General features: G+C 33.0%; 1 protein-coding gene across 1 annotated transcript in view; it reads left to right on the top strand.

The window, feature by feature from the left end:
* LOC129230419 (tyrosine-protein phosphatase non-receptor type 5-like) overlaps positions 1–22,436 on the top strand; it is an 82,205-nt gene that overhangs the window by 40,783 nt on the left and 18,986 nt on the right. Inside the window, 3 exon segments of the mRNA XM_054864819.1 lie at positions 2,178–2,256; positions 21,018–21,094; positions 21,718–21,855. Of these exon segments, the coding sequence (XP_054720794.1) occupies positions 2,178–2,256; positions 21,018–21,094; positions 21,718–21,855 (294 nt within the window).

The following is a 22,436-nucleotide window of genomic DNA, read 5'->3' as shown; positions in this document are numbered from 1 at the left end:
GGCGACACTATTTTCCATGTACTGTTATTCTGAGGGAAAACACTGCTTTTAATGCGATAAGATACTTTGAATAGTGTCAAGGTGCTCAGAACTCTTCTATGTTTAGAAAAACAGACAACACTTTTAGCTGCTAAGAATGGAGACATAGTTCAGGGTTTTGCATTTTCGGTCAAGAATATGTGCTTGAAATTTTTTCTGCAGTAAGACTGAGTACTGAACAAATAAATAAAATGGTTCTTTCATCCTCCTGTATGAAACAGTTTTGATTTTGGGAGCAGGGTTTCTGAAAAAGGTTGCACTTCTATGTACACAATGCTTGAAGTACTTTCAGAACAAGAAGTACTGTTTTGGGGCCAAAGCCCATAAACAGTTCACCATCTCTTTTACAATATTGCTTGCGTCTATTCATTTATGTCACTTAATATGAATTATTCCAACACCAAAACATGTGTTTTAGTCAAAGCATGGTTAAAATGCTTTTGTTATCTAAAACTATCATTTTCTGTAATGATGCCTTCCATGGCTCGAAAATTATATTGCCCAGCATGCCCAGGGCATATAAAAATTCCGATTGAGCATGAATCTTTTACCCTTACATGTCCTGCTGGGCATGTAATTATTATAGTTTTTTAAGTAAATATTGGCAATTTTAATGTCGACTTATTATGTTGTATTTATTTAAACTTTTTTTAATGTTTTATATTGAAATAATTTTTGATTCAGATATAAACTGTTAAATTAATTTTTTGTCTGATTAATGCTATACGACAAATTCAAATATTTTTATTTTACAATTTAAAAAAAACAGGGCATGTAAAATTTGCAAGATTTTTCTAACCTTATTTTCTTTAAAATCTAAAACAATTTCTTTAGTCAATGACCCAAATTTCACCTAAATCACAACTGTGCTTGAACTTGTCACATGAATGAGTTACGTTTTATTCCTAAAATCATACTTCACTCCAAGTTTAATAAATTAGGTAGTTTATTTTTACCAAGGATGTTAGTGATAATTCATGAAAAAGAATGGGGAGACATGTAAAAATAAAATTTAAGGGCAAACAAAACCTGGAATGCTCATAGGAAAATGCAACTTTTTCATAAAACTATTTATGCAAATCCAATTGCATCTGAGTGTTTTTACATACACCCCCCCCCCCCACCACCACCATCACCACCAGCTCTGCTAATTTTTCCAAGATATTCCTAGATTTCAATCATATCTCGCAAGCTTTGTACAGGACGTAAGGAATTTGCTTTTGATTGTACTTTGAGAGATTGTAAAAAAAATTATCTTTCTCTAAATAACAATGAAAAAAGTGATATTGCAGAGAGCATCACAATCAACTGCTTTTTTTTTTTTTTTTTTGAAATGTTGTCTGGTATTTTTTTACTATCACAGGTATATTTCTTGGACAGTGGCCAGTTCTCCTATTGATGCGTTGATCTATACTTTTTATATAAGAGTCTTGACATCTCTTGGATTCAGTGTTGCAAACTTGCATTTGGCGATTTGTTGACTTGACTGCATATGTTCTTCGAACTTTTCTTATATTTCACACAGTCAAATTGTGAAGAATTCAAAGATTACTAACCAAATATTTTCTGCAGCACTTATGTAATGTCAAGAGTATATCTAGAAAATTTTTATTCCTTTCTGCATATCACTAAGATATGCTGTTCTTCCTCTTCAATGGGTAAAAATAGAGGTGCATGTAGAAATGAGAGTATTCTGCTATTTTGCTAATCTCATTTTTTGAAAAATAGCTTAAAGTTTTCTGATTCTGTGTAATGTCAAGCTGTACATACTGAAAAAACATTAGAATTAGAAAATCTGAAGAGCTCAATTCCTTTTTAAGGTTTTTCCACTAGCTCTGTGACATCCAGTAGTGAAGTTTTAGAGAAGATAGCTTTTCAGAAATTTTGAAGGGGTAATTCCAGTTTTATAGGTTGTTAGTTTTCTTCCTTGCTTATAAGTTAACACATTTTGTGTTTAACGTTGTTTATTTTTGAGAATGTTTTCTAATACATGTGGAAGCAAATTCAAAACGTATTTGCTTCTACATTTTTATTTTTTTAACTTTGAACTTATATTTAACTAGCAAAGGTTGTATGTTGCACTTGTTTAAATTTAACACTTATTTATTTATTTATTTATTTTCATTTTTCTTATTAAGGAAATTCCTATGAATCATCCAGAAAAGGTTGAAGTTGCGGGTTCTGGAACAAAAAATCGATATAAAACCATTCTACCAAGTAAGTTTGTATCGAAACATTAAGTACCTACTTTATGATTAAATGTATATAAAATATATATAAAAACTTAGTTGAAGAACCAGGGCAGGGTTCGTATGCTCCGGGAAAACCTGGAATTGTCAGGGGAAATGACGCGAGTCAAAATGTCAGGGAATTTTCCAAAGGCCGTAGCCGGGTTTCTATGTTAAATCTGCCCTTGCAGCTTTTTCGACTCGCACTTGGGGATCATTTTGGTGTTGAATAAAAATAATTTAGCCAAATTTTCAGCTCTTTATCTCATCCAACCTTTGAGTTTTTCAAAGAAACCTGTTTTTTCGATTGCAATTTCGTTTTCATTGTAAAATTCCAAATTAATGAATGGTAATTTTTTCCCTTATTCTTAGGAATAAAATACATGAAAAACTACTATAGTCATAATTTGTTTAACGAATAACCGATTTATGGTGATGGAAACAAGATTTAAATATTTTTTTTCAATGCCTTTCTGAAAAATGTCACTCACCAAATTTTGTCAGAAAATGTTTTTTTGCACTCATCTACACTCAGGAATATTTTCAAATTTTTTGAAGTGAAGGAACAATACAAAAAAAAAAAATTAAAAGGTGATTTTTTTTTCGTCATTTTGTTTTTAAACAAATTAAAATTTTTTTTAATGCAAAAAAAAAATTTATTTGAACTAAGTCAGTAAAAAACTGTCTGCTAAGTGAAAAAAAATGAGAAAAAAAAATACTTCAAAAATACTATCTTATCAGGAAAAAAACCATAAAAACCTAAAACATATCCTTCATGAAGTTATTAGGAATGTAAAAAAAATGATTAAAGAGTTTTTAAATAAATATTATTCAATGCTAAATTGTACATAGAGACGATTTATAATTTGTCCACGCTATTTTGAATAATTTTTCCATCTGGATCCAATGAAGACAAAAAATTCAAATATTTAAGTAACTTTTTTACACCATTTAACATATTTTTTAAAATAATAACTGACACTAAATATAAAGATTTTCAACAATGTATGATTTTTTTTTTTTAAGTAAGGTTAGTAATCGTCACTGTCTTCATTACCAAAGACGCTGACTTTATCATCAATGAACAGGCGACTCAATGTTTCAGCAGGCTTTACTATTTTTGCCAAATATCAAGTTCGTGCATAAGGCAGAAAATATATGATCTCAGCAATGTGTGAGCAATGACAGTGCACCTACTGTTAGCAGTCACAACAATATCGAGTAATCCCAATTATCATTCTTATCTGACTCATAATCAAGAAAGCAACAATACGACATACAATATACGATACAAAAGCGACAATTAATATGTCGCAATCTCACTTTAAGTTTTATAATATTAGGTGTGATTTTCACATAATGGAGTCATCATCTTCATTCATCATCTCAGCTAAGTATGATATAGCTTGAGACATTTGATTTGAACACATATTTTCTGTCTCATGCTTGATAGTTAGCAAAAATACGTAGTAAAACCTGCTGAAATATTGAGTCGTCTGTTCATTGATGAAAAATTCTATTTCATCATGGGTGAAAACAGTGACAAAGACTAACCTTACTTAAAAAAATCATCATAAATTGTTGAAAATTATTATATTTAATGCAGGGTAGCCAACCTTGGAGCAATAGTTAGAGGGGCATCTGTGGTAATTTTGAGGAGCATTTTGAAGTTTTGCGGAGCAGCCCGGTATTTTGCATAAATTCAATAAAAAAATTTTAAACCACTTATCTAAAATTGTTTTTGAGCTTTGATAATAATTTTAAGCACTAGCATACAAATATTTTAAAAAAAAAGCTTTAAACACTTTGTCATGCTTGAAAACACACGGCCGGGGAATGCAGATCAAAATTATTTTTTGTGGAGCTGCTGAGTTTTGCTATTTCGTATTTTGCGCAGTTGCTCCACAAAATGCAGAGCAGTTGGCAACCCTGCTAATGTCAGTTATTTAAAAAAATTATGTTAACTGGCGTAAAAAAGTTACTTTATTGTTCAAAGATTTTGTCTTTATTGGAGGTAGATTGAAAAATTATTCAAAATAGGACATATTATACATATACATCATATTATATAACCATCTTTATGAACAATTTAGCATCTTTTACATTCCTAATAACTTCATAAGGGATATGTCTTAAGTTTTTTATGGTGTTTTTTCTCTGGTAAGATAGTACAGTCGAACCCCTCTATAGCGAACCCGGGATATAGCGATCCCTCGGTTGTAGCGAACCTTTTAATTGGTCCGAACTGAAGCCCTATGTCATTAATACAATTCCATATGCTTATAACGATCCAGAAACACGAAAAAATTGTCTATAACGATCCTAAAATGTCTGAATTTTTAAGTTCTTCTTTGCACATGTCCCAATGAAATTCTTTAGCATTTGTTATTTCAGCAAACTCCATCTTCTACAATGCTCACCTTTTTTTCTAGGAAATCCCCGGTCCAAACCAGGGTTGGTAAAAAAAAACGTTTTTTTTTTTTTTTTTTTTTTTTTTTTTTCAAAAAAACCAAAAAAAAAAAACGTTTTTTTTTTTTTTTTTTTGGTTTAAATACTATTTGCGAGAAAAACAATTAATTTAATTTGGAAGGTAATTAAGATTCCATGTAATTAACAGTTATTCAATAGTCACATTATATCTAATTTCTTGATTAATTAAAGAGATACGAACAAAATCTTGTAACTAAATTAAATAATTAAAATAGCTTTCTGCGGGGAAATATTGATTGAAATGTTTGAGTTGATTAACATATTATGCATGTATATATAGACCCTTTATGATACTAAATACTTCAAGAAGTGGTTGTGATGCGGGTTAAGATAAAATATAATGAAGATCCAAGAAAAAAACTTTATAAAACCAACATAATATGAATAATTATCGAATAAAGGTAAAAGTTATATTTTTAAGCATAATCTTTTCAAAAGAACAATTTTCATATTTTTTCTTTCTGATCTTACATAACGCTGATTTTTATATACACAATGTCGCAAATATTGAAGTAAAGCAAAATTTACAACAGTACATGATTGAACAGTCAAAAAATCAATTGCTGTTGTGCTGACAAAGTTTTAAAAAAAAGTGCTGCTCTATATTCGACTCCGTTCTTATTTTGGAAAGACTTGGAAAAGATATCAACTATCGCTAAAACAAAGAACCAAATCAAAAATACAAAAATTGGTGTAACATGGCTTAAATTACAGCTTATTTACTGGCATAAATGTTGCATCCAGCATTGAAGTTTAAAAAATATTAAATGCAAACTCTTTAGAACAAATAAATGTGTAGCAAATTCTATTTCAAGAAAAAAATTTTTGCCAAAAACATTATATCTTCTGCAACAGTGACTGAGTGGTGGAAAAGCCAGGAAAAAGAATTTGAAAAATGCAGTGCATATATTTTCGTCATTTAGATATCATTCATAACTCAAAAATTGATTAGGCTCTGGAAAAGCTTCAAAACTTGTTTTTTGTTCAAAGTACTAAATAACATAAAAATATTATTAATTTATAATGTAAAAGTTGCTATGTATTTATGCATATGTTATTGTGGTGTAAAGTTAATTTTATGTAATTGTAAAAAGATTTATACACATTTCTGAAATAAGTTAATACAGGGTGTCCGAAAAGTCCTCGACACATAACAATGGTATTTTAGGTTAAATGTGTCAAGGACTTTTCGGACACCCTGTATATTTTTTTATAAATGTAATTTTACAGTTTTTGTTTGTAACAGATTAAAAATATTTTGCTTTAAACCAAAAGAACCGTTGTTTTCTCCAACAGTCTTTAGAAAAAATTCATTTAGTTGAAAGCCTTGAACAAAAAGACTAGCTTTGAAGCTTTTTCCAATCCTAATTTGTTTATTATTCAATATGTGTGGGGGAGATCAATGTAAACCTGTAAAATGGATTTTTTTTTTTTTTTTTTTTTTGGCTTTTTTTTTAAACCATTTTTTTAAAAAACTGCATGGTTTTTTTAAAAAAACCAATTGGTTTAAACCATGGTTTAAACCAACGTGGCTTAAACCAAACAACCCTGGTCCAAACCACATTCCTCCTTTATTGTTCCTTGCAAGAGCAGCTGCTTCTTCAGAGGTGGGGGGGGGGGGCGAGCCGGTTTTCAAGCTCCCTCAATTTTCTTAACTGGTTTTAGTCAGAGGACGAGATTATTGGTCACTCGTGCGTTTGCTCTGATTTTTAGTTTCCTTTCCACTGCGGATAATCGTGTGAACTAGGTAGAAATCATCATGGCCAGTGGAAATAAACGCAAAGCGTTTTCTGTTGAAGAAAAAGTGCAATTAATTCGCAAATTAAAAAGTGGCGAAACCCAATCCTCACTTTGCAAAACATTTTCGCTCTCAAAATCTACTGTCGCCACTATTTGGAAGAACCGTGATGCAATTGTTTCTGCCTATTAAAAAAACATAAAGGGCTGTAAAAAATGCGAAAAGCAGAAAGGCAAAATGTTAGACGAAGCGTTATTTAAGTGGTTCTCTCTGCAGAGGAACAGAAATGTACCGATAACGGGAGCCATTCTGCAGGCAAAGGCAAATGAATTTGCCGAACATTTTAATGAAAAAGGTTTTGTCTGTTCTAACGGGTGGTTGGATAGATTTAAGAAACCGCACAACATAACGAGTGGAAAAGTTGTGGATGAAGCTGCAAGTGTGTGCTCTTCTGATGTGCAGGATTGGATGCAAAATGTGTGGCCGGACATCGTTCGAGATTACGACGAAAAGGATATTTTTAACGCTGACGAAGCGGGCTTATTTTATAAGCTGACTCCAAATCAAACATTGAAGTTAAAAGGTGAAAAATGTGTCGGCGGAAAACACTCCAACATAAGGATAACCATTCTTGTTTGTGCTACAGAGGTGCCAAGTATTACGATTTGCCCGTAACTACTACGGATTCCCGTCGAAATTACGGTGTTACGAACATCGATAAAACGTTACGGAAAAGTCAAATTTTGCTCAGATAATTTTTCTAAAGTTTAAAAAATTATTCCCTTTAGAACGTTTGGAGTAATTTCATGAGAAAATGTGTTATCTACCATTATTTCGTGTTTAAGCTTGCCGAGAAAGCGATAACATTGCTTGCGCTCTCTTTCGCTTTAGTGTGTATGTCACCTACCAACTCGCTTTGCATATTCGCCGGATACTTCGCGCGTGATGCGCAGAAACCGACGGCGCATGAGTGCGTTGTAAGAATAGCGACTGGCCAACGATGTATGTGCGTAAGGTTTCGAAAAATCTTACAAATCTTTTTTCCGTTAGGTCATTTTTAAATATTGATAGGAACTCTAAACTTAAAGTCATCCAAGTGTGTTTTAAAAAGTATAAAATACTATTTTTGAGAATTCACTGCATCTCGCTCACTAATTTTTTGAAGTATAGGTACAACTCGACTTAAGCTTGTTGATTCGTTTGAGAACGCAGCGTGCACGTTGGATATTTGACACTTGCTCGATTTTTCATTTTGCGTGATTGTTTCTTATCCGATGATTCACATTCACGACATATTTTTTTTAATCCTTGTTTAATTATGGATAAATGGCTAAAGTCAGCTCGAGAAAAAAGTTCCAAACGTGGAGTTCCTGATCGCGATCCAAATAATAGTAATGGATCTCTACAACAGTCTAAACCAGAAAAAAGTAATAGCCAGAGTGGAGCGCTTAACATTGAACAAAACGCTGTTCGAGGTGTAGAAGAAAATCCAGTAGAAGATGTAGGAAAGCCTACAAAAAGACATAAAAAAACTCAGAAATATCGACAAGAGTACACAAAAGAATGGCAATGTTTGATTCATTCAAATTTAGCGCCGGAGTTCGTTTTTTGCACTATCTGCTCCAAAGACATCTCAATTGCTCATGGTGGAAGAGATGATTGCCGAAGGCATATGAAAACTGCCATGCATCAAAAGTACGCAAAAGCTTGCGATTCGAACAAAAATATGTTTGCATATATGAAAACTGCCGATGATGAACTTTTGGTGACAAAAGCAGAACTTCTGTTCACAAGTTTTATATCGGAGCATAATCTACCAATATCATGTTCTGATCATGCTGGACCGCTCTTCAAAAGAATGTTTCCAGACTCCAAAATAGCAGCGAAATATGCTTGTGGGCGTACAAAAACAACTGCTTTATTAAAATGTCTTTCATCGGCTACACAGGATGATGTGATTGAAAATTTAAATTCAAGGCCCTTTGCTCTCGCAACAGACGGCAGCAATGACAAAAATGATACGAAACTTTACCCCATTGTTGTGTCCTATTTTTCCGAAAATCATGGCAAAATTATTTATATGATACTGTCCATCATTGAGTGCACTGATAACACTGGTGAGGGAATTTTCAATGCTATAAATAAAGAATTCACCAAGAAAGAAATTTGTTGGAAAAATTGTGTTGCATTTGCATCAGATAATGCCAAAGCAATGACAGGAAATATTAAGGGTGTGCTTTCTTATATAAAAAAAGTTCAGTCAAATATTAATTTTCAGGGCTGTGTTTGCCAGTTATTACATCTAGCTGCAAAGAATGGTTGTGCAGCAATACAACAATTTGATGTTGAGGAGTTTTTGATAAAAATTTATTATTTTTTGCAAAAAAGCTCCAAAAGGCAGCACAGTTTTAAATTGTGCCAAGATATATACGGGGTTAAACCACATAAAGTATTAAGGTATATTTCAACCAGGTGGCTGTCTCTGTTCGAATGTATTCAAAGAGTCCTCGAACAGTGGGAGCCACTGACTTTGTATTTTTGTGATGAAAAGAATAATATTAAGCATGCAAAGTATCAGGAAATTAAAGTCAGCATGCAAAACCCTGTTACCAAAGTTTATGTGTTATTTTTAAAAAGTGTGTTGCCCCTGTTTTTGAATGCAAACACATTTCTTCAACAAGAAAAACCCCTAATACACAAAGTAAGCAAGACTGTTGAGGATTTATTATTAGGGCTTATTGTAAGGTTTATCAAACCTTCTGCTGTTGGTGATAGTCCAAACTCACTCTTAAGCCTCGACTGTGCCAAAAGAAAAAATCAAAAAGCAGACAATGATCTTGTAATTGGATCAGAAACCAAATGTTACCTAAAGAATAATATTTCTTCAGATGAAGCTGAACAGTTTTATAAAGACGTAAGAAATTTTTATGTTAAAAGTGTGGAATACATTAAAAATAAATTACTCGTAGCCCATTCATTTGTGGAGCATGCAGCTCTTGCAGATGTCTCTCTTCGGAAAAAAATGTCATTCTCCTCTGTAGAATTTTTAATTTCAAAATTTCCCAATGTTTTGACAGATGCAGAAAAAGCAAATTTGGACATAGAATTTAGTATGTACCAATTTGAAAATTTTGAGGAGTATGATGTGATAAATGATAGTGCAGATGCTATATGGCACAAAATATCACAGATATCTGATGAGAATGGAGCTAAAAAATATAATGCTCTCTCAAAATTAATGCTAGCATTATTGCTTGTGCCACATAGCAATGCAACTTCAGAAAGGGTTTTTAGTGTGGTACGTAAGAACCAAACTGATTTTCGCCCGACTCTGGGGACAGAGACACTGACATCACTGCTTATAGAAAAACAGAAAAATTTCAACTTCAGTACAAAATGTTTCGATCGTAAATTTCCAAATGAACAATGTAAAGCTGCTAAAAAGACAACTTGGATCAATTTATGTTCAAATAAATAAGAACTTCTAGCCGATTCTTAAATATTAATATTTTTTTACAGTATCCATTCTATTATTCTCTCAATAATTTTTGCATTTATTTTACAGCTTCATTCAACCGATTTCTAAAATTTAATTTAATCTTTAACATTTTGTGCTACTTAATTGTTTTTATGTATATCATTTTCAATAAAGTAAATAACTTCAATGTTCACCGATTTTTGAGAATTTTCATTCCTGTATTTTATTTTTCAATTATTAAATGCATATTTGTTTGAAAATTTTAATTATTCAGCAGAAATGTGTACTAAAGTTTAAGCACAACTGTTAGGATCGCTATTTGCGCGACTACGTGCGTTAGATTTCCGTTTTTCACAACAACTATGACTCTGGTTACTGATAACTTCCATTGAAACTTGGCACCTCTGGTGCTAACATGACTGGCTCTGAAAAACGAAAGTTGATTGTTATTAGAAAATCGAATAAGCCCAGGTGCTTTAAGAACGTAAAGAAACTCCCTGTAGTTTATAAATCAAACAAAAAATCTTGGAAGACTGCTGACTTGTTCCAAGGAGTATCTCCAACAATGGGATAAGGAGCTGTCCCAAGGGAAAAGAAAAATTGTTGTGCTGATAGATAATTGTTCAGCACACGTCGAACCAAGGAACTTACAATGGATTAAAGTAGTTTTTCTCCATCCCAACACTACTTCAGTAATGCAACCAATGGACCAGGGAGTAATTCGTAGCCTTAAATGTCGTTACAGAAAACAGCTAATCTTGCGCATTTTAGAATGTTACGATAACAACAAGGACTGTGACATTTCCCTCCTTGACGCCATTGTTTTGGTTGAAAAATCTTGGAGGATGGTATCTGACTCAACTATCAGAAATTGTTTTCGTCTTGCTGGACTTAGAAAAACCCAACAGGATGAAGATAAAGGCAATGATGAGGACGATGATGATGACAACCTTCCCATTTCCAAGTGGCTGGAAAAACACGGAGTGCACGTATTTCCTCAAAGTGAAATTAAACACTTCGAATCTTGTGATCACGATGTTGCTACATCTGGCGAAGTTAGTGACAGCGATATCGTATCAGAAGTAAGCGAAAAGATGAACTTGACTTAAGATATGGATGACGATTCTTTGGACAATGATGAAGGAATGGAAGATGCAAATCCAGGACCATCCATTTCCGCTGCAAACGCAACTGTAAATATTTTGAACAATTTTTTTGCGACTGAAAACATTGACAAACATATTGTGGATTCTATTGCAGTATTTGAGAAAAAAAATTAATGTATATAAAATCTAAAAGTTTTCAACTGAAAATAACGTCTTTCTTCTATGCTACTGATAAATAAAAAAAAGGTAAAATTTTAATTTGCGTCTTACTGAGTAAAATATACATAGTTACTAGTTATTTCTAAAACTTCATTTTATTACTCTAACTACTAATGAAGTCATTGTGCAAGTATGATGTTTATTATTGTAAAATATTACCGAATTTTGACTATTTTTTTGGAAAATCGGATGTAGCGAACCCCCGGTTATAGCGATCTCTGAAGTCGGTTCGTTATAGCGGGGTTTGACTGTATTTTCGTAGGGGTTTTTTTTTTTTGAGCAATCACGATTGTTTATTGTTCTCACTTGACAGTTTTGAATTCTATGATTTTATTTTCCCACCGCCTCCCTCTGCCAGCACCACCGTTGGCCAGCCTCACGATGCTGCTCCTCTAGCGAAAACCGTAGGTTGCGTCAATGTCCTACACTTACACGCATACATACACTCACCTACACACACACACATACACCCACACACACACATACACCCACATGCATACATACAGACACCTACACATACACACAATCACCCAAACACTCATGCCTGCACACACATACACATACCCTCCCCCACACACAAACACACATACTCAAAAATACCCACACGCAGATACACAAACACACATGCCTACACACACATACATACCCCCCCCCACACACACACAAACATATACGCCTACATACACACACACACTCGTGATTGCGAAAAACATAATTTGAATTCAAGATGTCAAAATTCTAATTTTTTTTTTTTCACTTAGCAGAGGATTTTTTACTGACTTAGTTCAAATAAAATTTTTTGGCAATCAAAAATATTTAAATTTGTTTAAACGCAAAATGAGAGAGAAAAAATACTTGATAATTTTTTGTATTGCTCCACCACTTCAAAAAATTTGAAAAAATTCCTGAGTGTAGAAGAGTATAAAAGACATTTTCTGGCAAAATTTGTCGAGTGACTTTTCAGAAAGGCATTGAAAAAAATATTTAAATTTTATTTCCATCGCCAAAAACCGGCTTTTCATTTAAAAATTATGACTATAATAACTTTTTATGCATTTTATTCCTAAGAATAAGGGAAAAAGTTACCATTCATTAATTTTGAGTTTTACTTAAAAAAAAAATTTAAAAAAAATCAAAAAAGCAGTGGTTTTTTTGAAAAACTCGAAGGTCGATTGAGATAAAGAGCTGGAAATTTGGCTAAATTATTTTTATTCAACATGAAAATTATCCCCAAAGTGCGAGCTGAAAAACCCACAAGGGCAGATTTAACATAGAAAACTGGCTTCGGCCTTTGCCCCTCCCCCTCCCAAAAAAAAAATCCAAGGAAATTTTGTTTTGTGACATCTAATCTGCATTTTTATCGATGTTTCCAAAAAAAAATTGTAAAAATTTGGAGGCAAAATGACGTTAGCAATAAAAAAAAAGACGATCCAAAAAAAACTTTCTCAGCCGCCATTTTTGACCCTCAATAGTTTTCAAGAAAAAAATTCCTCGGATGAACAAGAATTATGCACACACACAACAGGGAAAATGAAAATTTACTGCTTCAGAAGCACAAGCCTGAAGATGGGATGGTCAATCTGGGAAAATCTTTTTTTTTTTGACCGGAAAGTCGTTTTAGCTGCGCGTGAAACATACAGGGTTTGTCCGGAAAGTAATGAGCCTTATTTTATTGTGACGCGACCGTACACCGCCGAGCGGCGCGACCGCTTGGAAGTGGTGGGGGGAACCCTAAGCTTTCCAGCGAGCCATGCCTCAGTCGCCTCCGAGCTCTGAAACGGTGAGGACGTCATTTTAAGGAGACCCCTGTTTCGCGCCCTTGTCATACTAAAAATGGAAAGAACGATTGAACAACGCTACGCGATAAAATTTTGTGTCAAAGTGAACAAAACTGCCAAGGAAACCTTCGATATGCTTCAGGAGGGTTACGGGGAGGCTTGCATGTCCTATTCGCAGGCAAAAAAGTGGCACAAAGCTTTCAAAGAGGGTCGTGAGGATGTCACCGACGAGGCCCGGTCTGGACGGCCTTCAACCTCGAAAACGGACAACAATGTGAGTTGTGTGCGCGAATTGTTGAACTCAGACCGCCGAATGAGTGTTCGTTTGTTGTCAGACTCGTTGAACTTGCCGAAAACAATTGTCCATGAGATTGTGTCGGAAGAATTGGGCATGCGAAAGATTTGCGCAAAACTTGTGCCCAAAGTTTTGACCGATGCTCAAAAAACCCATCGCTTGGAAGTCTCCAAGGAGATGAAAAAAATGTGTAGGGACAACCCTAATTTTTTGGACAACGTCATCACTGGAGATGAGTCATGGATATTCGAGTACGACCCAGAAACGAAAAGACAGAGTGCGGAATGGCACACCACGGCGTCGCCTCGCCAGAAAAAAAGCTCGAATGAGCAAGTCACACGTGAAATCAATGCTCATTGTCTTCTTCGATGTTAAAGGAGTAGTGCATCGCGAGTTCGTCCCACCTGGCAAGACTGTTACGGGTCAGTTCTACAAAGAAGTGCTTCAACGGCTGAATAACCGCGTCACCCGCGTCTGAAAGGAGATCAAAAATTGTTGAAAACTCCATCATGACAATGCACCGTCTCACACCAGCTTTGTTGTGACCTCCTACTTGACCAAAATTCGCGTCGACGCGCTTCCCCAGCCACCCTACAGTCCTGACTTGGCCCCGCCCGACTTTTTTTTGTTTCCCAAACTGAAACGAGAGCTGAAGGGGAAACATTGGGACACCGTGGAAACTATCCAGTCTACTACGACGTCACTTCTAAAGAGCTTATCGGTCGAGGACTTCCAGGGAGCCTTCAATCCATGGAAATCACGCTGGCAAAAGTGTATCGACGCAGAAGGGTCGTACTTTGAAGATTTTTAAGTATTTGTAAGAATCTGATCATTAAAAGTATTTTTTTTAAAATGAGGCTCATTACTTTCCGGACAAACCCTGTAGTCATCATTTTGGTTCATTCACAAGCCAAAAGTAGACACGATCTTTAAATGCCTAAGTTTCCAAAATCAAAGCAGAATTGGATGTTTTCTTTAATTACAAACTAATGAAAACAATGCAAAATGTGCTGCAAATTGTTTTTTTTTTTTTAATTTTATTATTATTATTACTTTAAATAAACTTTTATGAAATGTAGAATTTTGTTCTTAAAACTTAATCTTACCCTTATTATCTTGCATGCAAATGTGCTAAAAACTTTTCAACTGAATTGTAGTTTCATGAAGATTTTTTTTTTATTATTTTATTTATTTTTTTTTTTTTTTAATTGTTTTCATGATACAAAAATTCAAAAAAATTCATAATTATTTTCTGGAAAAATGCAAAATTTTAACTTTAGAGCTTTTTTCATGCTAATTGGTTTAGATGCTTATGTGCTAAAAACTGACTATTTTGTCCTAATTGTAGTTTTAAAGAATTATTAATTTAACTACTTTTATGCAACAAATCCAAAAATCTACTCATTATCTTAAATTTTTCACTTTTCGCTATATTAGGTCATTTGCACGATGGAAGTAGACGTAGACTTCCAAAAACAGAATTGGATATTTATCTCAATGTAAACTATTGAAAGTAATGTAAAATGTACAACAAATTTTGAATTTTTAAAAGTTAATTTTCTAGAGAAGAAAAATTTTAATATAAGCATCCTTTAATATGCGAAAGAAAAAAAAAGATGATTATTGGCTTTGGCCTACGATCGGTGGATGTTGATTTTTGCTATTTTGCATTATATGGTATGCCGATCAATGCAACAAGTTGATCATATTTATACTGAAAAATAGCTTTGTATTTTGCTTGATACTTTTTGTGTAAAAAACTAATAAGAAAATAAAAAGAATTATAAAGCAAAAGCAGATGCTAAAATATTGCTGCGTGACTACAGCAAAAAGCCGCAAAAGTGACATCATCGAACCGCTGAAATAAGTTGAAAGTACTTTGTTTTCAACAAGTAGTAAATCAATTAAAACTATTTTGAACAAAGTGTTTGAAAAAACTTAAAATTTTGAGTGAGTTTCAAATCTAAGTTTTTTTTTAATCTGAGGGGAAAGGTTTCGGTTCTTCTGCATTGCTACTTTAAACAATTTAAATTATTTTTAAAATATTGCTTTTAAACTTAATTTTGAATGAAGCAAGTAACCTGGAATTTTCTTAAAAAAACAACCTGGAAAAGTCAGGGAATTTTTTTTAATCACAAGTGTATGAACCCCTGCAGGGAAAAGGAAGTTAATATGTACCTTTTTTAAATCTATAAGAATCTTCCTTATAGCAGTTGGTTCTTACTAAGCAATAAAATGAATATAGTTAGTATGGCAGGAACTATGTCTAGTGTTTAAACCTTTTTATATTTAAAAGTTCTATATTTGAGGCAGTGAGAAGCAAAGGGATGCAAGTGACAAAATTTGGAGAACCAGTACACTTGGTAGGGGAACCTCTCCTCTGTCTTGGGACAAGAGATGATACTAGTAGCCCAGTAGCCCTAGAAGTTGCTGCTATACAGCATGATTTAGAAAAAAAATTTCAATGAAAGCCTACCTAGGAGCTAATCTTTAAAAGTGTTTCACTCAAAAACTTGAAAATATCCACTTGCATCCCTTTGCTTCTCACTGCCTCATTTGTGTCTTATCTACTATAATATTAAAATCTGTTCGCGTCTGTCTGTCTGCCTGAAGATCGATCTTCTCGAGAACCGCTGCGAATCGAGAGTCGAACGAGATACCGATCAATTTGAAATTTTCCAAAGAAAACATTTTAATTAGTAAAGATATTAATTAAAACGTTAATTAACATAACATTATTCAGAAATTTTTATTTCTTTCCTGTTGCCATTTTGCGTATGGGTAAGCAAATAAAATTCTTATAATTGTTTTAAAAGAGATTTTTTTGGCTGCTGTCCAAATCTTAAAGCAACGTTTCCATCTAGAATTTCATTTTAAATTAGTTTAAAATTGGTTACTCTGTTCGGACATAGCCTTTATTTTATCGTCTGTCCTTTTTTTTTTTTTTTTTTTTTTTTTTACTCAACGTTCTTAACTCTTTTCAGCATACGAAAGTTCTTTCTTTAGACATGTTTATTGATTGTAGTGTAAGTTTATCATTCACCGGCCTCATATTTTGGTACATTTAGGATGTGCGACTAATTATGTTTATTTTGTTAAACTTTTTCCCGTCACATGGGTGAGTTTTTGAATTGTAATAACTCTCTCTTTCTTTCCTGTTTCTATTTTTGAAATGCAGTTTGTATCGTTAAAAGGTACTTTAGTTTCACATAAGCAACCAAAAAATATGTGTCATTTTATGTAAAAAGCTGATCGTAGTTGTACATAAATATTTCAGATATAGTCTATCAGATTTAATTCAGTTTAAAGTGAGCACAGATTATAGTTGATAATGCATATATTTTTGTCTTTTGTGCTTTGAAAATACTCATATCTTGTATCATTGATAACTATGATTAACATTAAAGAGATTTTTTCCAAAAATATGCTCTACTGGTGTTTTGCAAACCTTGCATTACGCGTGTTTATTTATTCCTTAGCGCTTTAGAAACTGATGTCAAAGTAATACAAAAACATCAATTGGACATTTCTTTCATATTTTAAGTAGCCCGTGCAATGCCGGGCACGCAGCTAGTCAAGTGTATAAAATTTTATATACTACTAGCATTCCCGTACCCGGCATTGCTTGAGTAATGGAATTAGCAGGGGTTAACATTGCTTGGTGCACCTAGTTTCGAAAATCCCCTATAATAATTACTAATTAACCTATAACTTTTTCTAGTTTGGGGAGGATCCTGGGGCCCCTGGACTCCTTACATATATGCCTTTGTCCTTAACCGATCTTTAACTGTTATTAACGATCCTTTTAAAGTATTGATTATCTTTGCAAACACAGGCCATCCACATTTTATTGATATACCTATGTTTAAGCAAGAACTTCTTTGTATACAACATTTTTAGTTTTTTTTTCTGGTGCTAAAATTATTAAGCTGCTTGATGAACTGACTTTGGAGCAAGCTACATAACATTGGCCGTGTGAAAAAAAGTCTTCTCTTAAATCGGTCCCTGCTACTTTTAATGTCTGTCCTTGTGACTTATTAATGGTTATTGCAAAGCAAACTTTAACAGGAAACTGCACTCTTCTAAATTCAAAAGGATAGTCCGCCTGTGATGATGTTCTTAAAAACTTCGTTTCTAGTTTTGAAAAAATGAAAGCAAAAGACTGAAACATTATGATTTGACTTGAGAAAAGCCTTGAAGAACCACGTGAGAAACAAAAACAATATCAAATTTATAGTTTTCTATCGACCAAAAGTTGACATGAAGTACTGAATAATGATTTGAGTGGAGGAAAGCCTTCGAAAATAAGGGATTTGAATTCAATGACAGGTTTTAATTTCGCAGAAATTAAGAGGTTTTAATTAATTTCTCCCGAACTAATTGAGATTTCGAAAAATCCTTTCTTAGTGGTTACTTTCGTAATCATGCGGACATGCCTGCCAAATTTCAAGTCTGAAGCTTCAGCGGTTTCGGCTGTGCGTTGATATATATATATATGTATATATATATATATATATGTTATCTCTGGACATTGATTTTTATATATTAAGATTTTTGAACTTGTTTTCTTTAATTTAATCAAAATCAGTGAAATGAATTAAAAATCATTATCAAGTTTTCATGTCACTAAATTATTAAATTTACGTTGCAATGCTCAGTGACGGCAGCTTTAAATAGCTTTTAGAGTCCCACATTTCAAAAACAGTTACTGAGTGTTTTACTTTTATCACATTAGGTGTTCGAATTAAAATATTCCACACATTCAAAACTTGTGTGCAACTTTTTTTTCTTTTTTCAATGAGGTGAAAAAAGTCATGCTATGAACTTTCCAGCTATGAAATCATCTTTTTACGGCGGCTAAAATTTAGCCTGGGACAAAGGTGTTTGTGATCCGAAATTTTGAAAATTTTGGGCTGACTAAAACTGAAAACTTATTTTTAAAAAACTTTTTAAATGATTTCTTAAGAGTTTTGTATGCATATTTGAAGAGTTTTGCCGGGGGGGGGGGAGGGAGCTTCCACATAGCTTCGAAAAATTTCACACTGTCGTCAGAAAATGTTACTTGAGTCCACTATCACCCCTAACATAGGGTCTCTTCCTTCAAAATAGTTTGGGTAAAAAACATCCAGCTGTATATAATTCAAACATTTTCCGTGAAATCAAAAGGTTTGTGAACAATTAGTATAAAGTTTTTGAACAAAACATGAACCAAGCACAAACTTTTTCTAGATTAAAATATGCAGTAAGCTGCATTAGACATACAATATTAATGCTTTTTCTCCCTGCCAAAAATCAGAAATGATATAAAGTCTCCCCAATACTAAAAAAAATTAAGCCTCTACTTTTAATTGCCCTAGTTCAAAATTATATTAATTGAAATCGTGGTAATTTTTGTATTGTTATTACTGCGCTCTTCAGTTGAGTGATCATTTGAGTAACTTTGAAAATCACTTTTGCGCCAGACAGCAAGAAACTAATAAAAAATGTAATATTTATTTAGCTCAAAGTTGCAATAAAAATTGCATGCAGTTAGAATAGATTTACAAGAAAAATGACTAACTTTTTTTTTTTTTTAAGTTTTTCTTCACAGTACATATTATTTTGCATCTTTTCCATTGCTCTTAAAGAGCATCAGAATCGCCTTTTAATTGAAGTCATTTTCCCGTTACTGAAAAAGGTAGGCATCCCTGAAAAAGGTGGAATTTTAAGTAGGAGCAAAAAAAAAAAATCTATGAAAGAAAAAGGAAAGATTAAACGCACAGCTGCCACATTTAAATTAAAGTGTCTGTGTTGAAGTCTAGGTTCAAATTGACTAGAGTACATAGATTGAGCATAGAACTCAAGTAATTGAATTTTATTCTTTAAAGCTCTGTCCAGAATTATGTTCTTTTTCAAAATAATAAGAATAAAATACCTGTTTAGGATCTGCAAAATTAAACTTTTGAAAACATTAAGATTCTATGAAGAATTGTAAAAGTTTTCTTTGCCAAATTGACTCTGAAGGACTTATCAATGCAAAAATAGGCATTGAATTATGTTCATTGATTAGATTGTTTAATTAAATAGATCTTTTATCTAATTGCTGTCAAAATTTCATGCAAGACATTTTAAAAAGTATTGTAGTAAAATTTTCCAATTGTTTTCATTCTCCAACAGCTCAATTGTTATGGAAGATTTTTAAATAAAATTGTAATTTTTCATATTTTTTGATAACTCATGAGAAATTTTCTTATTCTCGCTAATATCGTGTTCCACCCAATTAAGCACAAAATCTCTGGTCCCGCTACTGTCCATTACTCAGAAATACTACTATATACATTGTGTAATATTGTGACTATCTGTTTTTTACTTTCTTCTATATCTAATATATAGAAGAAAGAATTGGATTCGTGCAAATTTTCGAATTTTGACGGATTCGAACGTTTTGAGGTGTGCTGAGTCCATTTCGACTATTTTTGGAAAATGTCTGTCTGTCTGTGTGTATGTGTGTGTGTATGTGTGTCACGTCTGTGTGTGACCAGTTTTTTGTGGCCACTCTACAGCAAAAACTACCGCATGAAATCGAACGAAACTTGGTACACATGTGTGCCCCTATGTGAACTTTTGCCCATTGGTTTTTGGCGCGAATTCCTCCAAGGGGGGTGGAGCAATGGGACGTTTTTTGAGTTACGCGTGATTGCTATTCCTCAGGAAGTAACTGGCGGAATCAAACAAAATTTGGTCCATATGTTGCCAGTAACAGAAACAGGTGCTGATTCAATTATGGTGTCAATAACTCAAACGGGGGTTGAGCTATAGAACGTTTTTTGTCGTCAATTGTGACTGCTGTATCTCAAGAAATAATGAACGGAATGAAAGAAAAATTTATCGGCAAGTAGCCCTTAGTGGGTATAAAAGCTGATTTTATTTTGGTGTCAACAGCTAAAAAGGAGGTAGCGCAATCGCCCGTTCTTTTTTTCCATTGTGAGTGCCCTATCTCAAAAAGTAATGCTACGTTCTGGTTGAAATTTGGAATATATGTGAATCCATATGTAAACAGGCTTTGGTTCAATTTTGGCGCCAATCGCGCCAAGAGGTGCTGATTTATTTTTTGTTATCATTATTTTTTAGCGAATAAAAATAGCTTTATTAGTGCAACAATAAGAAAGATAAATCGTAATAGATTATCGTCTGCTTATTTCTCGTGATTTTAATTGTATGGAAATGATCGGAAATATTATTTCAATGATTTAAAAATTTTAACTGTTGCCATCTTATGTTTGTTAACAAATAAAATATTTGTAATTAATTCAAGCAAGGCTTTTAAAATAACTTTCTATTTTCGCTCTTTGCTTTGCTTTTGCAATAATGCAGACATTGGGATGGTCGTCAAGTTTTTTCATGTGTAATTTTGTTTTTGTTGGGAATATTGCTTCCTCGTCAAACATGGGGAGGGATCAGAAAAAAAAAGAAAAATATAGAAGAAAGTTTCGTGATGGCCACAACATACTAGTTATATTGTGTGATATGTATTTGTACTATTAATTGGTGTACAAAGAATTTTCAACCTCATTACTGTATGCTAGTTATCCAATTTTTTCCCTCCATGCAACTATGTATTATCATTTTTGTATATTTCCTAACAAAAAATTCCTTATTTCCTTTAGATGAGAGCACTAGAGTAAATTTATATGAAAAAAATGGTGACCCATTATCATCATATATAAATGCTAATTATGTTAGAGTAAGTTGTTTATTTTTCTTTACTTATTGTTAAATGAAGTAAATTAATTCAAACATACCTTAAATGTATTTGATGCATTTCATTTTTGAAAACCATTTTTACCTAGTTGTTAATGTGATATTGCTTTTTTTTTTTTTTTTTTTTTTTGACTATGCATACATATTTATATAATCAGGGGTCTAGGAAATTTGGTTTCATTAACACACCCTCAACAAAAATCCGATCCACCTAAACGGACCCTTCACAAAATTCCAGTCAACCAAAACGGACCCTTCACAAAGCTTGACCATTTCTATTCTATTCTATTTATAGAAACAAGAATTCAACAAGTAGGGTTATATTACAATTTGTGATTGCGAAAAACATAATTTGAATTCAAGACTTCAGAATTCAAATGGATGCTGGATGTTCATTTTTCCCCCCTTCTTTTTTTAATTTATTCAGACAATTTTTGGTCGCAGTTAATCTTTACTATGCTATTCATTTATCTTCATAAATTCTTAATTCAGAATGTCTGAAAGCCAGGAAAAAGCTTTTTCACAGCACATGCTTTTCTGAAAATGTTTTAAATTAGATGCGTTTGAAATACATTCTCCATTATCATTGTGATACATTCTTCATAGGGTTATGGAGGAGAAACACGAGCTTACATAGCTACACAAGGACCAATGTCACATACTGTTAATGATTTTTGGACAATGGTTTGGAAAGAGAAGAGCTCTCTTATTGTGATGATCACCAAGCTGAAAGAAAAGATGAAAGTAAGTTTGCTTTTACTAAATCATATGTTATGAATATTATTAAAAGTCTGATCAATACTATCTATAAGTTAAAAAATACTAAATAGCAAAACGAGAGAGATATTTACAGGGAGGGTTGGGTTTTTACTAGGACATGGGAAAAACTAGGTTTTTAAGCCACGAAAGTCAAAGCGCAAAGTGGCGAGGGACGACTGTAATTTATTTTTTAAAGTATAAATATTTTATGCACCGGCAGCAAAAGTGTCAATATAAGAGTTACATATCTAAAAATATTGAAATAGCAGGCATCTCTTGAAATTATTTTCATATCAAAAAAACAATCTGAAACTTTGATGTGATTTTGCTTATTGTGTGAGGAGTGAAAGTGGCATTTGTGATGGCTGTTAGAAAAGTGTAGTACTTTCAAATGGCAGAAAGAATCTAAAATATCATAAGAGCAACCACACACACTCACACATAAGCTTTGCATCCAGTCAAATGTGGGAGCTCTGATTCACCTATAAGAAGTTGTACCAGTGCCATATAGTAAAAGTCATATAGTATGCTGCATAATTACGCAGTTAAAAAAATGATACAGAATA

This window comes from Uloborus diversus, chromosome 9, assembly GCF_026930045.1.
Source record: "Uloborus diversus isolate 005 chromosome 9, Udiv.v.3.1, whole genome shotgun sequence".
NCBI classification, from domain to species: Eukaryota; Metazoa; Arthropoda; class Arachnida; order Araneae; family Uloboridae; genus Uloborus; species Uloborus diversus.
This window is presented reverse-complemented; position numbering and strand designations above follow the sequence as displayed.